Source organism: Scomber japonicus, chromosome 20 (assembly GCF_027409825.1).
Source record: "Scomber japonicus isolate fScoJap1 chromosome 20, fScoJap1.pri, whole genome shotgun sequence".
NCBI lineage: Eukaryota > Metazoa > Chordata > Actinopteri > Scombriformes > Scombridae > Scomber > Scomber japonicus.
The window spans coordinates 9,969,633-9,989,881 of NC_070597.1; the positions used below are offsets into that span (position 1 = coordinate 9,969,633).

General features: G+C 39.1%; 3 protein-coding genes across 3 annotated transcripts in view; 2 read left to right on the top strand and 1 right to left on the bottom strand.

The window, feature by feature from the left end:
- The first annotated feature begins 2,387 nt into the window (after nt 1-2,387).
- Nucleotides 2,388-4,158, top strand: armc7 (armadillo repeat containing 7). The gene is made up of 3 exons (XM_053341686.1): nt 2,388-2,564; nt 3,452-3,595; nt 3,725-4,158. The coding sequence occupies exons 1-3, from the start codon at nt 2,486-2,488 to the stop codon at nt 4,069-4,071; spliced, it is 570 nt and encodes a 189-aa protein (XP_053197661.1). The 5' UTR covers nt 2,388-2,485; the 3' UTR covers nt 4,072-4,158.
- Nucleotides 4,159-4,840: 682 nt separating this feature from the next.
- acsf2 (acyl-CoA synthetase family member 2) overlaps nt 4,841-20,249 on the bottom strand; it is a 31,979-nt gene continuing 16,570 nt past the window's right edge. The window contains exons 11-16 of the mRNA XM_053341677.1: nt 11,521-11,628; nt 10,410-10,561; nt 9,978-10,119; nt 9,491-9,601; nt 9,323-9,391; nt 4,841-7,105 (exon numbers count right to left, since the gene is read on the bottom strand). Coding sequence (XP_053197652.1) covers nt 7,043-7,105; nt 9,323-9,391; nt 9,491-9,601; nt 9,978-10,119; nt 10,410-10,561; nt 11,521-11,628 — 645 coding nt within the window. The 3' untranslated portion in view covers nt 4,841-7,042. The remainder of the gene's footprint in view (nt 7,106-9,322; nt 9,392-9,490; nt 9,602-9,977; nt 10,120-10,409; nt 10,562-11,520; nt 11,629-20,249) is intronic.
- Nucleotides 13,655-19,842, top strand: chad (chondroadherin). Its single transcript, XM_053341683.1, has 4 exons — nt 13,655-14,440; nt 17,590-17,753; nt 18,415-18,572; nt 19,255-19,842. The coding sequence occupies exons 1-3, from the start codon at nt 13,655-13,657 to the stop codon at nt 18,554-18,556; spliced, it is 1,092 nt and encodes a 363-aa protein (XP_053197658.1). The 3' UTR covers nt 18,557-18,572; nt 19,255-19,842.

The following is a 20,249-nucleotide window of genomic DNA, read 5'->3' on the forward strand; positions in this document are numbered from 1 at the left end:
ATTAACATGAGAGCTGAAAGGAAGCAGGCTACGCTGCACAGTTGTTCTACATCTGGTCTTTTCCTGCTGCTCTTTATACTGGATGTGCTGAATCACTGACAGACAGCTGATGAAGTGAGTCTCACTAAACACTGATTTATGACCTCTGTTCTCTTCTCTCTTCTCATCAGCTGGTGATGATCTCAGTAAGAGAGTAAACACCCAGCAGTGTGTTGAGAGAGGATCAGCTGTATCCTGATGATCCAGAGAGGTTGAAGCAGCAGCAGCACCAGCTTGTGTAGAGAGTCTGTGACTGGACCATGTTACTGGGAGGTAGAGTGGAGAGGAGAGCTTCATCCAACAGTGACTGACAGGAATCAGAAGAAGTGAAGATTACTCTTCGCTGAACAGCTCCACTGTCAGACACAAAGTCAAGTCCACCAAAACAACCAAAAACCAAAACACATCAATTCTTATTATCAGGTGATTACACGCTAACTAAAACGTACTTGTGAATATTATATTTTAAGTCTGTTGTACTTGATGCCACTAAATTCTTCACACTGTCTGTAAATATCTTCTGTGTGTTTCCATATTTGTATATTTCAATACTGTTATTTTGATTTTCATTGTGTTTCTTATCGCTACTCATATTTTGATTTTAATTTTTGTTGAGATATTCTATTCTGTTTATTGTTATTACTGCTGTAATATACAGTTTGATATGTGAGCATGTGTTTGTGCAGTCTGTAATCTCACTTTAAGTTAGCACAACCTGAAGAGAGAGAGAGAGAGAGAGAGAGAGAGAGAGAGAGAGAGAGAGAGAGAGAGAGAGAGAGAGAGAGAGAGAGAGAGAGAGAGAGTGGGAGAGAGAGAGAGAGAGAGAGAGAGAGAGAGAGAGAGATGTTACTAGCCTGTGTGGAAATCCACAAAGCTATAACTGATAGAAAAAATCCATAGATAAGTGGGAGAGTTGCATAAATAAGCCATACAATAAAACTAGCAGTCTGGTTCTACTGTGTAAGAGTGTTTTCTAGGTATTCTAACAAAGTTGGATTGTGTTTTTTGTTTTGGGTTTTGTTTTATTGCTTATTTGTTTTTGTTATTTGTTCTCTAGTTCAGGTGTTTTGAATGTGCACCAGCTGCTGGATGCACCCAGGTCTAAACTGTTTAATCTCAGTTCATAGTGTAAACACGTGCATTATTACAGTAAGTGCATACATTAATGAGTCTGCTGGCTTTTAGTTTGTTATTTTAAATTATTGCAGCAGAGATTACAGCTGTTGATGTTACTGGTCATGTTGATGTTACTGTCAGCGTTTCAACCAGCATCACTGTTTCGTTACTGCATAAGTTGTTTCAGGTTTTTTGAAAGCGTTTAGTTGTGGTGATTTTCTTTTTTAAATGCTGATAATACTGATAATAAAAAGACGAAGTGAAGACTAAAAATGTATCCTTTCATCTTTTGATTTCAATTGCTACAGTGAAGCCAATTTTTGAAAAGTATTTGAAAGTGGAAAGTGGGTCAAATCTTATTCTGGTTTTGAAGCTTCATCTTCACATTTGTTTGTATATTTATGAGTTTTAGTTTTATTCCACCAATATTGTAACAAGGCACTTGAACATTTTGATAGCCTAAGTGACATTTCAGTAACATTAATGAAATAACATTAGATAAAATAAAGTTAATAAAGTTACATATTCTTCTATAATGCTAAATGGAACCACTACAGTTCTATTTTTCATGAGTTTTAAGGCTTTTATATAAAATCATTATGAATCATACTAAACCTCCGTTTCACCTTCATACATGTTGATTTATGAATGAATAATTCCCCAGGGATTAGGATGTTGTTTGCCAAAAAGTCTGTCTGTCATTTAATTGTCATCTTTATAATTGTCCATACGGAGCCCATAGATATTGTCCCTTTGGGAGAAGTTTTCAGGAATCTTTGGGAAAAGTCATTCATGAACATCCAGCCGTCGAGCTTCAGAATACATACACAGGAAAAATAAATGATCAGTAGTTTCAGTATCATCACAAAACGCACAACTACTGGTTTCTATTCCAAATCTCTGTCTTAACAAGACACTGGATGGATATAAACCATTTAATATATATTTTTAATGGGTTTCTTTTATTTTGGTGGGGTGTGTTTCCTTTTTTGATATGCACGTATCATTCACTTCCATTTCCCATTTTTAAAAAAAGCTGATAACCACCTAAGTTAACACACATATCTAAGATATATTACTGTTTTGAATTAATAAACACGATGCAATTTTAATTTAATACTACAAGCTGTTTTATAACGTTATATGTTTTATTTCTAAAGCGGAACATTTCTTTTATGAAGCTGTAGTTCCGTCGGACTCATTACATGGACGCACCTAAACATGAGCTCGCTTTAAATGACTGTTGACGTTTGTTTTGATGTTTTTTGGGAGTTTTTCTGCTGAAATAGACTATAAAATACACATATTTTAGTCCCAGTAAAGGAGAAACATGTGGAGGAAAGCTTCGTCTGACCGGTTTGAATACTTACAGACTCTGGTGACTGAGTTTCAGGACACAGACAGTGAAGGTCAGTAAAGTTTAATCTGTTTTATTAGATATTGTTTATTCTAGATTGAGTGATTAGTCTTTTTGTCTATAAAATATCAAAACAATCTGAAATGGGCTGATCACTTGCAACCAAAGATGTCCAGTTTTGTTTCGTTTGGATTACAGACTGCTGTTTCTCTTCCGTTTTTAAAAAAGCCGACAAGCTCTTGACGTTTTTCAACTATTTGTATAATATTTATAAAGGATTCCGCTTTCTAATGTTCCTTAGAATAAAATGTAATAATATTGGTAATTTCAAGGAATTAAAAAATATCCTTTTATTGCACATATAAAAGACACTTTAATGCATAAAGAAAAACAAAATTACAACACAAAAACATAGAGAAATATAAAGTCAAATTAAATAAAGGTAAATACTTTAGATAATGCTGACAACACTCGTTTAGAAGTTTTAAAGTTCAGTCATGTGTGAACATAACTGTAATTTATGTTGTCAAGAAAAGACCAATATCATCCTAAGAAATACTTTTTATTTTATTAGTTTTTTCCCTCCTGAAGAGTGTATATGGGAATAGGTATTGCACAAATGTAGTCTCTATATTTTGCATTATTTCATCTAAACATAAACCTTCAGTTTTGTTCCACAGTTTATTTTTCTGTCCTTATTTTGACATGACAACATAACCTTCACATTTTTACAGCCTTAAATATAAAGAAGGATGCAGTAGTGGAGGAGTGCAAATATACTTATCAATAATATACCAAATATTAATTCCAATATTTAAGGATGTAAAAAAAGTTAATCCCTTTAAATCTGGATATATAAGAACTGTGACGAAGGTATTTTCTGAGTTAAAGATAAAATCAGTTTTACTCACATAACATAATACAATTTCATTACATCAGAGGCAAAGGAGCAAGTGCTCGCTAACCTGGCTAACTTTGCATACGACCCGAAGAACATGGAGTATCTGAGGGAGCTGCAGGTGGCCGACCTTTTCTTGGACATGCTCACTGAGGAGAATGAGAACTTTGTGGAGTTTGGGATGGGTGAGCACCTCATACATATCATCACAAATCTTCCTTTAACTACACTACACTGTATTTCTCTCCTACTGTTTTTACATAACCAAACTATCAAAGTATCACTGAGGTTTCTTGTATGTGTTCTCTTCTCAGGGGGGCTGTGTAACCTCAGTATGGACCCTGAATGCAGAGACATCATCCTGCAGAGTGGTGGGATCGCCTTGGTCACTAATCGTTTGGCAAGCCGTCGGGAAGAGATAATCCTGTCAGCCATCACTACGCTCATGAACCTCACAACGCCATCATCACGCTCTGAGATCACTGACCCAGCCATACTGCAGTGTATGCTGCGCTTCTCCCTGTCAGAGAGCCCACGCCTGCGTAACCTGGCCGCTGTGTTTCTGCAGGACTGCTGCAGCAAGGAGCAGGTGGCCCGAGCGGAGCAGCAGATGCAGGGACAACAGCAGACTGCGGTCGGCATCCCGCTGCCCAAAGACTAACACATTACGGCTACTGTAATGTTTATATGAGTTTATAGTGAATAGTGGCTAGGTTTGCTCTCTGTGAGAGTACAGACGCGGCTTCAATTGTGTGGCCAAAAATATTCGGATGGTCAAAAACTTCACCATGTTCAAATCATAACAAAATCATGGGCATTAATCTGCTCCTCTCTTCTGATTTTTACACTTTTCATCAGACTTTGGAGCCTGGCTGCAGGGATTTGCTGCAGAGAGCATCAGAGAGGTCCAACACTCATGTTGGGTGATAAGGAGCGGCTCGTTGGTGTTGATGGGGTTGAGGTCAGAGCACTGTGCAGGCCAGTCAAGTTCTATCACACCAAACTGGGAAAATCATTTTTTATGGAACTGGCTTTGTACACAGAGGTTTTTCATGTTCAAGAAGGAAAAGATCTTCTCTTAACTGCTGCCATAAAGATGGAAACACACAATCAGCTTTAAGATATCTCTTACTTTCCCTCCACATACATTCACCATGAAATGTATTATTTAAGATTTGGAATGGCAGAACACAAGAACAAGATCCCTCCTTATGTTACAACACATAGAAAAGACTGAAACAAATGTTAAAAGTACCAATAACAATACAGTAACAGCTATGAAAGTAATCTGATCACAACCTGTCTTCAGATTTTTAACAGTATGATTTTTTTTTTTCAGTGACATCTTGAGTCTTTTTTATGCATCTTTATTCCCTTAAATATAGATTCATTCCACAAGTGTACATGTCGTAGAAGATGCTTGAAACTTTAGATGTTGTGCTCTCTTTTTACCACACGAGGGAGCTCGACGTTTTTTGTTGAAGTGTCAGCTATTGGCAGCACAAACTATGAGTTAATTAGTGAGTACAGCTGATTGCTTAAAACACAGAAACAACAGGAAGATTTAATTTAGTTTATTTCCAAATCGCAGCTTAAAAAGTGTACAGAGAGAACTGGCCACATTTCTCACTAAGTCATGCTTGTGAAAAAAGAGATGGACTACTTATCCTCACCCCAAAAATGTACATTCCTTTGGGTTTGAAGTGATTTCCTCAGACTCAGGAGCAGGTTAAAGCTAACTGGTTGCCTCTTGCACTTGGCACTCGACAGAAGAATACCATGTCCTGAGACATTCAATCCAAACCCAAAATATGTCAAATAAAAAATGTTAAATAAACCTTGAGGTTCCTTCTTAAGAGCCAGGAGTGCTGTTTGTTTTCTTCTGGGCTCCTAAGAGCTATTTCTGGGCCGAGTCCTTCAGGTCTAGACAGAAGACGACATCCGATCCTCTAGCCCAGCGTCAGGTAGGCTGCACATGTACTCGGGTCAGACTCGAGAGGAAATTCTTCACAGCTTTGGGTGTGTGTCTGTGATACTCGCTGCTGTTCAACACCACAAAGACATTCCAAGGGCTTAGGAGGCGTACACCTGCCGCCGAGATCAATAAAAATACCTCAATTCTTCCCGTAAAAAGAGAAACACCCACGCCTGGTTTTAATAATGTGGTATGAAGTTTATTTCCAAGTTGATATATAAAAAGATTTTTATAGCTTCTGCTTGATGAAAAGAAGAACAATGGGGAACTGTGATTCAGCAATTACAAAAAAAGCTCTGCACTGATCTTTAATATTCTGCATGTCTGAATGCAATGGGTCAGCAGCCTGGGAAGATACTTTTATGGTTGAGTATTTTCCTTTATGTCAACAAATCTAATGAAAAGACTCTGTTCTTCAAATGTGGCTTGGCTAATTGAGGCTAGACTAAAATAATGCTGTCAATTCTCATTTGGTGCTCATGATGTAATTGCTGTTAAATGAGGTAGGCGTGTTATGAACTCTCAAAATTCAAGACAAAAAGCATGATTCTTATATGATCCTGTATTGGTACTGCTGTTATTTTATTATACATCATGATTCACAGTGTTTCTCTTTCTCTTTCATTACATAAAATAAGTTTTATATGCATAAACGACCTTCAGTAAAGTGAATTCTGCAGGCAGTCAAAGTTTAGTGTTCAAAAGTTAAACTAAATGTTATCCATTGGTCCTTTAAGGTTCATGTCTTTTTGCTCCGAGTATCCAAATGTATGAGTAAATCACGTTATAATTACAACAAATCATAATTATGTCATAATTCTTTCATTAGATGGCTGTATCTGAACATTTATTGATCCTAAAAGGCCTTAATCATGATCCACCTAACTGTCACCGTTACAGATTTGGGTTTCAAGACTTGTTGCTATGACAACAGTTCCAGATTAATAATAAAATACCCAAGGAGGACTAAAAAAAAAAATATCTGGATTTGTGTCAAACTCGACATTTTAATCTGGATAACTCGGTCATCCATGTGCGAAGAACAGGGACCAGAATGGGGTCTGAGAGCCCTGTGTGGGCCCAGCTCATATTTATGTAGATATTTAAGAAACTGATTACAAATACATAGTTATATTTTTAATTTTTAAAAAGCTCAGTAATTTCCTTAAACAGCTGGCCACTGTAGTTTTCAGCCAACTTTACTGAAACAGGTGCAAATAGCGCATTTGTTAGGAACTATTTTCAGCTGCGGATTAATACACATTTGATCCTCTAGTGTGTATTTACTGCAGCGGGACAGCGTTTACGGACTCAAACTGGACCACAGTGTGCGTGTGTTTGTGGTGATAAAGGAGTTAAAATGATTGTTGGGCTTTTCATTGGATTCATTGACAGTAAGAAAAAATATAGAATATGATCCTTTAACAGCTGGTTACAAGAAGATACACAATCATTTGGCTCAGGACAGCTTTATACCCATCCATCATGTCTACCGAAGGCACAATGGCTGCCTTTAATACATTTTAAAAACCGGTTTTAAGATGTTTTGATGGCTGGGTATGTAACTCCAATTGGTGTTTGTAGGATATAACACACACTAATTAATCTATCTCTCTCTCTTTCTTTCTCTCCATGGACTGTATGAGCTGTTGGCCCCTCATTTTTCCTTCTTCAGTCCCAGCTGCTCTTCAGCGATATCTCGTAGTTTGTGCTTCTGGATCTGAGAAGAAGACAAATTGAATGTTATTTTCAGGAGATTAAAGCACTTAAAACATATTCAGTCAGAGTTGGACAATAAGACGATATATATACACCATTAGTGGGTTTAGAAACTCTTCAACAATCAAAGATTTAGCTATTGGTCGGCTGATTGTACCACGGCAGCTATCCCTTCAGCATCTTGCTGTCTTGGGGCAGGGTAATGGACAAAATTAAGACTATAGGGAGTGGATGATATATCCTTGCCGAAGCCAGCTACTGATGTGGCCAATGATAAGCCGGTGCTGGTAAATGAGAGGCATGGTGACGGGAAATGAAGATGAAGAGCCGAGGCTAGATGATGTGTAGTGACCAGCTAAACCAGTAGCTAATCCAGCGGGTAGCTAGGTTAGACGGGTTAGATGCATCAGTTACCACCTTGGTCGAATGAATAGTCAGCTCTCACTTCCCTCCGCTGAGTCTCTCAGTTACCATCATTGGGTAGGAAAGGATATAGCCTCAAACGCAAGTCTTAATTTTGTCCCTTACCCTGTGCCATAGTTTTGATTTTCGAAGGTTTATCCTCCTAAAAGTAGGCTAGCTGATCTAAGATAGCTTCTAGCAGGATGGTTTATCTGGTTTTAATTCTATTTTTTTCCCCATCATTATGATTTTATATAGCTACTGCCTTATTTATATTGTACAAAAACTCAGTTACCAAGATGTCGAAGCCCTCCAACTCGCCGTAAGTAGCTTTAATAAGTCAGTTTGGTTTGGTTGTAGGGTTTATTTATTTAATCTAAAACAACACATTTTCATATGGCAAAACAAAAAGGCTTATTCTGGTTTTATTAGATTTTCAGGATTATTTTTAATCAAAATGATAAAATACCTTCATTTAGGTTATTTCATTGACTGAACTCACAAATTCTGTGGTCTGTCATGTGTGCCTTTTGTTGTATGTGAAGTATTTTGGGCTCCATCTCATGTATGAAAGTTGCTCTACAAATAAAGTCATTATAATTATTATTGCAGACAGAATTGCAATAACACTGGTCTGTAAGTCTATTCATCACGTGTCTCCTAGACGAGAATGGACACTTTGGGGGGGGGGGGATTGATCCACATCTCCTGAAAACGCTCCATTCAAGAGCAGCTTGAGGTATTTTGGTGCCACTATCTGAAATCAGCTAGACGGGGAACAAACTAATCTGCAGGCTTTCAAATGTAAACTGAAATCTGGATGCCAGTACACTTGACTGAGAAAGTATGCTGACTAATGCTACTATTTGATGTGTTTTAATTGTTTTATTGTGTCCTGTGTTGATACCTAGAAGTCTCTGGAAAAGCACCGTTAACACTGAGCGGATTATCCCGGTGAAATAAAGGAGTCTGGTCGATCTGATACGCTGCCTTGGGGACGAGGTCTGCCGGGCCCTCCTGGGTTCATCTAACAGGACGTGGTGTGCGTGCAGACTAACTAATAGCTCCCTTTCCCTCCTGTCTGGGGGCATGCAGGGCAGGGCTGTTCAAACACAACGCCATGTCTACAGTAAATTATTTTAAACGGCGTCCCATGAGAGAAACAAGAAGCAGAGGGGAGTAGATGTTTTTGTATTCGCCCCTTGCCTAACTTATCACAGATTACAGCAGTAGCTAATTATAGCTCATCTCATTTTAATTAACCCACTAATATAAAAGTTGTTTATGTCATCTATACTGTATGTAGGAATATGGGTCAATGATGGGTTGTTGTGTCCATGTGGTTTAGTCAAATTTAAAAAGGGGTTAAAATTTGAAAATGAACGTCTGAATAACTTGCACACATCCTTTTTTGTGGACTCAGCATCAAATTTCTGCTTTTAATCCATTTTGAGAGAATATATCAGAGGATTATGGCAAAAATGTCTAAGTGGTGTAACCATAAAAACTTTGTACCAAATAATTCAACTTGCTTAAAAACAGTAAATTCTCAATAAAACACCATCAACTAGTTTGGCATGATCTTACATTATAACTTTTATATTAAATAAAAGTAATGTAATACAATTCTAAATATTACATTTAATCTGGGGAATCATGGAGGTCAGGAACCATTTAAGTCATTATTAGTGTGAGTCCACTTAAATACACTGTAGGTGGATAAAATATTTATCATTCTTTTGTGGTTACACCATTTGACATTTTCAGGAGCATTCAGTCTTACTTTTGGTTAAAAAATGGAGATTTGGGAAATTACCTTTCCAGTAATAGTGAGCGGGTAGCTGGTTACAAAAAGTACGTAGCGAGGAATCTTGAAGTGAGCAATCTGTAAAGAGCAGATCAGGAGGTCAGGGTCAAAATCATCACAAATGTAAATAATAATACATGTTTATTATTTATTATGAAATATTGAATCGTGCCTCACCTGTTCCTTGCAGTAAGCTCTAATTTCCTTTTCAGTACACTCCTGTCCGTCCACCAGTTTGATACAGGCACAGACTTCTTCGCCCATTCGATAATCCTCCACTCCGACCACCTGACCAACAGAAACAAGAGGAACTATTATTGAAACCAACTAGTATTGAAACTTCTAGACCTAAATGCTACCTGCATTTGATCCTTTTGGTACCTTAATTTAGAAAAAAATGACTATTTATATGGTTTTTCACAGCAGTCTTTGATTTAATGTGATGTGCTATTGGCCCACTACTGCAGCAGCTTACAGTCAGTGGTAATAATACCGCTTTGTACAGTTATTTGATAAATATTTTAACAATTTGAATACTTAAAAAATGTATTTGTGTAAAGATAATTTGGAAGGGGAGCAGTAGCATTTTGTACAACAGAGTATTGAATGAAGTAGCAATAAAATCTGTATAAAATGGTTGTGGGCTGTTGCTGTTTGAGCTCACCTGTGCTTCCTTCACTTTGGGGTGTGTGTGCAGGAACTGTTCGATCTCAGCCGGGTAAATGTTCTCTCCTCCTCTGATGATCATGTCTTTAATCCTGCCCTCGATTCGGCAGTAGCTGTACGCATCCAAGCTGCCAATGTCTCTGCAGGAAACAGGCAACATTAAAACATCAGCGACTGGACTGGAAATCAAAATCAGCATTTAGACAAAATATTTAGTCATTGAATAATCATAATAATCGTCTAATAGCAAACATTTTCTTGGTGGTTGTCTAAATATTCGGACACAAGCACTATCTCTACGTAACAGATGCTTCCCATTTCTGATTTAAAGAAAACATTAAATGCTGCAGATCATTGTTTTACTCTATTCTGACGTCGCTGTTCAAACTCCAGGTTCATACTGCTTGAAGATGTGTGTGAAAATACTCACCCTGTTCTGTACCAGCCGTCTTTAGAGATGACTTCATCAGTTTTGGCTTTGTCGCCCCAGTACTCCAACATCACACAGTAGCCTCGGATCATAATCTCCCCCAACATGCCCAGAGGTAGGAGCTCTCCAGTTGTAGGGTCCACAATTTTAGCCTGTGGAGCAGTAGATTCATATTTTTAAAACATTTTATTGCTTTTATTTAGCAAATGTTATCATCTATGGACCTTCAGTCGAGCCATTTTTCTGATAACAGGATCATATTGTTGTATTGATGGCTACCAGGCAAATGTAATCCAATTAAAAACTGATACAAGTTTCCTTTTTTTATACATATTAAGAGTACGTATACATATGAATGTAATATATTTAATGATATTATATATATATATATATTTTTACATGGACTTTTTAGACCACTTTTCAAGCTACTCAGACACTTTATACACGTTTAAAGACTCCTAGATGACAACAAGTACAATAAAGAGGTCAGTTTAACCTTTTTTTTGCCATATTATACACTCAGAAGTCGACTTATTTCTATTTTTATTACCTACAGTGGAAACCACCCACTTTGTGACCAGAACAATCTGAATTATTTGTGGTGTTGGAAACATTCCTGGTTCATGTGGATATAATGGCCTCACACTGTTGCTGCAGATTTGTCGACTGCATATCTCCGCTTCAACATCATCTCCAGTTTTTTTCCTTCTGTAAACTCTGTACGTGAAAATCCCAGATCAGCAGGACTGAGATACTCAAACCAGTCCGTCTGGCACCAACAATCATTCCACAGTCAGAGTGATTTTGGATCACATTTCTTCTCCACTCTGATGTTTGGTTTGCTCTGCATGGTTTAATGCATTGAGTTTCTGCTACATGATTGGCTGAGTGTACAAGTGTAGCTATTGAGTGTATGTATATTGATTTGGGAAAATGTTCTTATTGGCATCATGGTTTTAATTTCAGCAATAAACATTGTTGACACCAGTGAAGCATGATGTTGATTCAGCAGGTTAAACTTACTGCTCATGAACTCATAATGTAGTCTAATAACGCATTTTTTACATTCATGTATTCGTCATGTTTAATAGTTAATACCACGCTCTGGTACCTCTAAGTGTTCCATGATGTACCCGACTGTCTCGGACTTCCTCTTCATGTTGTCTTCTGGCGAAGCACAGAACGTCACAGGGCTGTTCTCTGTGGTGCCATATCCAATCTGTCAATCACAAACACAAACCACACGTCACAAGGATGTCCAGGTAACCAGACTGACCCCCCCTCTCTCTTTCCTAATTGTCTACCAGAGGTTTCATAACTGCACAGGAGCAAACAAGTGCAAGCCTGTGAGCTCAGTGAGGTATGTGGCACATCTGATGCAGAGATCTCTTACTTCTATCATTATTTTAAATCAAGACCTATTTTATTTCTCTTTTCTTTTTGCATTGTCTGAAATATTTTTTAGGGTGATCTTTAAACAAAAAGATCTTGTCCTGGTGGCTTCTCCAGGGATTTTTTCTTTTTAAAGATCTGATCTTGTGAGCCAAGAGAAGCATTACAGTCAAACAATCACAGACTGAGCCTTAAAACAAATCTTTCTCTTTTTCTGTCCGGGTGAGGTGAACCTGAAAGTATTTGGATGGGTGACAGAAATAATACAATTTCCTGAACTAATATCTGCAGTTATTTCTTGTTACTTGTAACTTACTGTACACTCAGTAACACCACTTGAGCAAAAAGCAGGAAAACTCAGATTATAATGATATAAAACCTGAAAAACAGCTGAAAACCATCATATTTGAAAAGGCTAGAATTTACCCTACATATAAACTAAATGTTTCTGCTGTAAACTCAATATTATTATTCAACAAATGTTCTTCAGTATTTCTATTTTTGAATACTTTCTACATGTCCTTTGCTAATTCTGATTTACAACAACAGATGAGATGAACCCATGAAGAAAGAAGAAAAAGGAAAATATTCAAAGGAGAAGAAGCCAGATCTGTGACACATAATTTACTGCTCACAGGTGCAAACTCACTCAGAGGCAGAAAAGTTAAAATCTGTTGGACAAATAAGACCTGTACAGCATTTTAGAGGAGGTTACCTGGAAAATCAGGGAGGAGACGATATTCCCAATAAAATGTTAGATCTGTTAAGTAAACTCTAGATTCCATTTATCCTGGGTGGGTCCATCAATCTTAGCCAAACTATCCACAGACCTAAGCTAGGCAACAAGACTTCTGCTTTTTTACATTTTATTTTAATACTCAAAGTAAGTATCATGAGCACAAAAAAAACAAAGTTTATTCTCAGATCTGACCCATAACCTCTCATCAGTAAGTCCCGTTTTTCTTTTTTGGTCACAGCAACAGCAGACTTTGAAAAATAAGCTTAGAGACTCCTGACAGCAACAATCACTGCAAAAGACCATTACATTACATAACAAAAAAGACGGAAAAGAATGCACACAGGAATGTAAAGTGGCATCTCAAACTTTCATTCCTGGCATGATGGAAGTATCTTTTTGCGATTGTTTTGACTTGAAACAGCATCTCTCCTCCTGCCAACCATCTGGAGACTATTATCGGTTATAAAACAGCTGCACAGGAGTGGCTCCTTTTCCTGCCACCGCAGACTGAAAAACAATAGAGACGTCTGGCAGCATGCACAGATCGATCCTGACCTCACGCCACGTTGTTAACATACACCTGCAGGTTACTGTAATGTTGTTTAAAAAAAAAAAACACAAAAAATGGATGTATGAGCATTTGTTTGTTCAAATTATCTGAGCGTTCATGCAAGTACTGTAAAAATGAAGCCTCTAGCTGAGGCTGAGTGCCGTCTTCCTGCTCATTTAGGGTTAAAATTCTCATAGACACTTGACTTCCTCTTGCAAACCTCTCACTCCAACACCCTGGCAAGCCCTCCTCGTTTTTTTTCCTCAAGTAAATGTTATAAATAGTGATGTGTGTTCTGTTGACTGGCCATCCTCCTCTCAAAGTGAATGTCTCTCTGCACTGCCCACCTTTGCTCAGTCACCTTTACACTCCTTCTCTCTGCCTGTTTCTCTCTCTCAACACACACACACACACCCACACACACACAAACACACTTTTGCCTTTTCCTCTTTACACGACTCAGCACTGCTTCTCTCTGGAGGATTTTTCTGCATTTTCTTGCTCTGCTAAAAGACTGGAAGACACCCTATAACAAAGTTGGCAGACATTTAGGAGTCTGTCAGGATGCGGTGTGTGAGCTGGTTGTTGCTGGGGACCTGCCTCCTGGTCCTGGGCCCCGCAGTGCAGGGCGCCCCGGGCCAGTGCCCCACCTTGTGCCACTGCCACGGTGACCTTCAGCATGTCATCTGTGACAACGTCGGGCTCAAGAAGATCCCTCGGGTGTCGGAGGCCACCCGTCTGCTGAACTTGCAGAGGAACAACTTAGGCAGCATACCCACCGGGGCCTTCAGCGAAAGCAAGGGACTCATCTCTCTGCACATGCAGAACTGCCAACTCCGAGAGATTGGATCCCAGGCCTTCAAGGGGCTGAAGAAGCTCATCTACCTCTACCTGTCCAACAACGAGATCAGCAGCATCAAGCCGGGCGCCTTCGATGACCTGACCGAGCTCACTTACCTCTATCTAGATGGGAACCAGATAAGTGACCTGGCTAAGGGCATCTTCTCCCCAATGATCAACCTCTTTATTCTGCAGCTCAATGACAACAAGCTCCGGGAGTTGAGGTCGGGTACGTTCACAGGTGCCAAAGATTTACGCTGGCTGCACATGAGCGGGAACGAGCTGTTGACCATGCAGCCGGGCTGTCTGGACGACGTGGAGAACCTCGCTATACTTCACCTGGATAGGAACAAGCTGTCCACCTATCCCAGTGTGGCAATGAGCAAACTGCGAGTGGTGGAGGAACTCACGCTGGGGAGGAACCCCATGAGGACCATCCCAGACAACGCCTTCCAGAGCTTTGGGCGCTACATGGAGAAACTACACCTGGACAACATGGGTCTGGAAAGGGTGAGTCAATAGTTTCACCTGGTATTTACTACACAGACTTAGCAGGACTCTGTAATATCTAACGTCTAGAATGTGGACAGTCAAAGCTTAAAAATTGGTTTACATTTGTACAGTAAAATAGATTAAGTGCTCCTTGTCAGATGTCAAAATATTCTGAATATATTGAGCTATGTTTTTTGAAAGACTATACCTAATACCTAAAAGACTGGCTGAAAGGTGGCTTGTCTTTAGCTCAGAGTTCAGGGGATTAGGATTATGTCACTTTTAACTCCTTATAGGACTCTGAAATTGCAAGGTAAGATAGAATACACATATTCAGCTACTTCAGCTTTCAATAAATGTAATAAGAAGCAGAATAATGTGTTTATCTTATGAAAAGATATTTTTATGTCCGTCTTAATGTTTGTTTATTTGTTTTGGTCTGGCATACACTTCATCAGCATATTTACATGTACCGACTTTCCAACAGCCAACGCCCCCGCCCCTTCACAAAACAGCCTTCAGGCATTTTTCTAATCTCGTGCCCAACATATGTCTGATGTAAACGGATACATCTACACTAGATCATAAATCCTACTATAAAGTGTGTAACTGTACCTAATGCAGAAGTTGATTTTGTGTGATCTGCTGCCTCCCCATCTGGCTCAGGATGAGGTGTTTTTCCATTGTTTTTATAAAAAAAGGAATGTGTTTTGGGTCGAGCTTCAGGATGCACATGTGCTGGAAACAGCGAGGCGTTTCTCTGCTGGAAGAACAACTGAGTAATCCTTGATTATGTAATTAAGAACACACGTTGATTGAAAAGGCTACAAAGTTAAGAAACAACCTCTTTGTTGACTGGTTCATAGGGTGATACTGTGACTCTGCACATGTTCACTATGTCAGACCTGTGAAAATAACATACTCTTAGAGGTACTTCTCTTCAATTCAAGCAACCAAAGCCAAACCATTAGTCATAACCTTCCATTTGAAGGTACTATAAAAGTGTTGGTTCACCCAAAGGACAAAAAAAGGAGACCATCCTGGTTATATTTCCTCAGGTTTTATTATATAAATCTCCAAAATAATGGAGGTGGATGCACTGAAAAAACAGCTTGTTTTTCCAAAAAGTGTCAGTGTTACTCTGAATGACCAAGACAATACAATCAAGAGGGACTATTTCTTTGGCAGAAATAGTGTTTTTGGGGGGGATTACACATACTATTAGTGTTTGGGTGGAGGCACTAGAACCAGGAGAATAAAAACAAAAAAATATTTGCATGATGCTAGTAGAGTTCATCCTGTACTTTGGATGAACTAACATATTAATAATATCTTTAGGGCTGCAACTAAAAATACTATTTTTTGTTATTAGATTAGTTGTTTGGTCTATAAAATTGCCCAAGGTGACATCTTGAATGTCTTATTTTGTCCACATCTCAAAGATATTTAGTTTATTATCACAGAAGCCCAAAAACCTCAGAAATATTCAAACTTGAGCAGCTAGAATCAAATAATTTAGAAAATCTCTTCTTAAAGAAACTCAAAACAAAAGTAATTGCAGATCTAAATATCTTGCTTTCAAAGGGAACCTGATGACTGGTGGTTGTGCTGGTCTCTCCTAAATTTAAAGTGTAATCTGAGATGGCCAAAAGCTTCATTACATTTTTACACATAGAATAGATCTCCAGGTTTCTAATTCACATGACATATCAGTCTAAATACAACCTGCCACATGGGATCAGATTAACCTCGAGAATGATGCTCACATATTTCTGACTGTAAAATGTCGATCTTCCAGCTTTTCCACAGCTATATACTGAATGTGTACAGTATAAGCTCTATGCTATACCATGCTATTTTTCAGACATTCCTGAGAGCACATTTGCTTCATACTTGAGGTTAATCCTATATTTAAGTGTACCTGTGCCACAGTATGGAGGCATCCCCGAGGGGAAACTGTACAACAACAACCTTCTCACGCTGGGACTGTGCAAGAGCCAGGTGGAAGCAGCAGAAGACGGCGAGCGCAGCACACATGGCCAGAGAGACTAAGCCATTTTCCAGCCAAATGCAGATATTTTTAGAGTGTTTTTGTTTGCTGGACCTTAGCCAAGCATGTCTGAGTCTAATTATTACACAAGTGTTATTTTCAGCTAGGTGTGTTTTCTACTTTCGTTAGGAGGGTCTTGTAAACAGGTCAGGAGGGGTTAGGAGACAGGTAAATAGAGGCAGGGTGTTCCACAGTCCATGAAGAGGAGTATTTTTAGTTTGCCATCGCCCCAGTTGAATGGACAATTGGGCCCTTTGCAAGCCTTCCTGGCAAAGGAGCGGCCCGAAGAGGGAGACGACAGAGAGCAAAAACACCCCGGCCATGCTGGAAGTCATCCATCTTCCATTGCTTCAAAATACCATACCCTCAGCTACACGTCGCTCTACAGTGGAAATTTCCAAAGGACACTTTTAAAACAGCCAGACTCACATAAAAAAGCCCTTCATGTCCAACTCCTCTCTCATCCTCCAAGTTTAGGAGGAGACTAAACTTGACACAACGCACATCGGTTCATCTAGCACCTCTCTGAAGCTTTTAGCACCCTCGCAGATTCATACGAAGCACAAGTGGAAAAAAGGAGGGTAGTGACTGTCAGTGTTTACACAAGTGCCGGTGCACAGGGAAGGATGAGAGGAGTCTTTCATGCCAGAGCAACACTGGCGAGATTCCCCAACTCTGCACATCTGTCTGCCTTCTGACAGACACGAGGATGAGTGGCGGTGATGGGTCAGCATGCCATGTGTAGCATGTTTTTACCAACGCTGTATGCAAACTGCACACAAGCTTGGTTAGTTTCCTGATGTTTGTATCAACTGATGAATTCAAATTTATCAGTATGCTAAAAACAGACACACATCTTTCATGTGATTTCATCGCATTTGACTCGCAACAGTACAAGATAATCTTTTAAAATATTCTTCTTTATCACATTCAGAAGGAGGAATTAAAAATGCCAAATATGAGACACTTTCTGAATGAAAGACAAAAAAAAATTTTTTTTAAAGGGAGCATCTTAAAAGGCTTTTAGAAACCGAGTGAATTGAAAATCCCAGTAGGAATCCCTCAGTGCTGTGATGTAAAAATGAAAAACAACTCTTGAATTTCTCTGTCTTTCTAGTTCTCTGAGGGTGCGTTTTCTGGTGTGACAGCAGTCAAGTTGCTAAACCTGGACAACAACAAGCTAAAGCTTCTTCCGAGAAGCCTCGAGTTTGGTACCATCACAAACCTCACCCTCTCCAACAACCCATGGACCTGCACATGTCAGCTTGCTGCGCTACGCAGGTAAGAGATTCACCTAAAACAGTAGGACAACACCATACTAGTAGCTCTGTTAGGCTGTACTTAGTCTCTAAAAGCTAACATCAACAAACTAACATGCCCACAATAACAATTTTAATATGGTATAATGTTTACCATGTTCACTGTCTGAGTATAGTGTCTAAGCATGCTAATACTTGGTAATTTGCACTATTCACAAAGATAGCTGAGTCTAATGGGAGTGGCAGTTTTGTAGGTATCTGGATATAAACCAAAGTATGTAGTAGTTTTGACATGGTGGTAGATGAAAAGTGATTGAAACTTTTACATTCAATAGTAGTCAAGACTTGACTTTCTACCAGAAATGTCAACCTGCTGCACTAGAAAAACAGTCTGGGTGAAGTCCAAAGACATTAGGATTCATCCTCTGAGTACCTTCAATGTTTGTACCAAATGGGCCAATCCATCCAATATTTGTCAAGATATTTCAGCCTAGACCAAAGCAGTGGACCGATCAACTGACTGACCCTACAAATAGCGAGACACTGAGCTATAATATCACCCAAGAAGCTCTGTATCTTAAATGTTCAAATAAGCAGCCCTTCTCTTTATTTATATAAGTTGTCCAACCCTCTGAGTCCTCACAAATGCTCATTTTCTTTTGGTTTCTACACTTAAAAAAAAGGTGGATGGACTCGAGCCGCAATCGTCCAGATGCAGTGTGTGCTTCTCCACCTCCACAGAAAGGCAAGCAAGTCAGAGACAGCACCGCCTTTAGTGGCTGCAGAGTCAAGCAGAAGAGAGCCAAAAAGGGTGCACGTCATTGAACACACAACTGAACAGGTACAGTACAAACAAATGATGTGATGAGAAATTTACAAAATGTATATGTCAGAAAAGGCTGAACTAACGGGTTGCATAAAGGGCCTGTATAAGATAAATAAGGAGTTTTTTTAAACTAGTCAGATAAATACCTGGAAATGTGCATGATGATGTCCCCTTTTAAAGTCTTGGTGGCTGGTTAGGGGTGTACTATACTGCCAACCACTTAAATTATCATCAAGTCATTATAAATCATCTCTCAGCTTGCTTTCTTTTCTTTCTTTTTTTTATCCTTCCAAATACTTCCCTACAGTTAAATGGTAGTTCTGTTTTTTTAAGTGACACCCTCACTGACCACTACCAAATATTTGAGGTATTGCTTTGTTCTTCATTATGGCCTGTATTCAAGTCTAAAATCACAGACCTCCTGTGATGGTCTGGGGAAGGTTTTCAGCTGGACTCCTGGATTCAGACGTTACCACATGAGGTTTATGATGGTTTTGGAGTGGCCCAGAGTTGGCTTTGCATGATTTTGTTTTTCCCTTCTCTCTTCCTGACCACAGAACTCTCTGTTCTCTACTCTGTCCCTGTGTGAACTTTTCCATGTTGGCCCTGGGGTCCAGTACACAGAGTCCAGGTCATGGGGTCTCTTATGGAGGGGAGACTGTTTGATTTGGCTGCTGATTGTGTGTCTTTTCCGCAGGAGACGCTGAGGAGGAGCCTGTCCAGGTGACCGGCTACATGTGCAAAGAAAGCAACGCTCACTCATTCTACTTCGTGACTGTCCATCTATTCATCTGCCAGATGTTGTCCAACACATTCATAATGTACATACACGTGCTCTCTCTTTGTCTGTCTCTCTCACACGCAAACACATGAAGAGCTTTATGGACCTCATTTCATTTCATATTCCTTCATTTATACCAAAAATGAAGACTTAAGTATGAAGTGGAAGTGTACAAAATTCAGGTAAACACCCAAATAAAGGATGCATTTCAATAAACAACAGCTACAAAGACTATTAAGGAAAGATGTGTTGCCTTTTCCTCAGAACAGTGAATACAGAGAAAAGTCTGAATGTTATTTACTGAAGATAGTATTCTCTTATGTTCCAGTGTCTTAATTAGCCTGAATATAATGTAAGGACAAACCAGATGAGCCTGAAGCTGCAGTATTTCTTATATTTTTGTTGAAGTATGCGCCAAAGCATATCTTAATGTTCTTAGTGTTGTCAAAGACATCTGTGATTCAGGCTCATTGAACAGACTGGCAGCAGTACAAAGATATTCTCTTCCATGTTTAAAGTGGAAACAGACAACTTTTCAACTCCCCCTCACCCTGAGCATTTCCAAATGGTATTATTGTTTGCTCTGGTGTTGCAATGACAACCAGATCACTTTCCATTTTCCTCAGAGAGTAGCTCCCTGAAGAAATGGCACCAATAAGAGAGAAGAAAAAGGCATGTTCATTGAAATTGAAGTTGATTGAAATTGTCAAAATTCTGTATTTGGGAAAAGGCAAAAGCTATTTTAAAGATGTGCATTGCATAGTGGTAACATAGTCTGAGTTATTGCTTCGCATAGACAAGTAACTACAGCAGAGGATGGCGTTGGTGTGGAGGGGAGGGGAGAGTAACATTAGAAGACATAACTAGGAACTAAAGCGTAAGTTTCTTCATTTACTTGACATTAAAAGCAG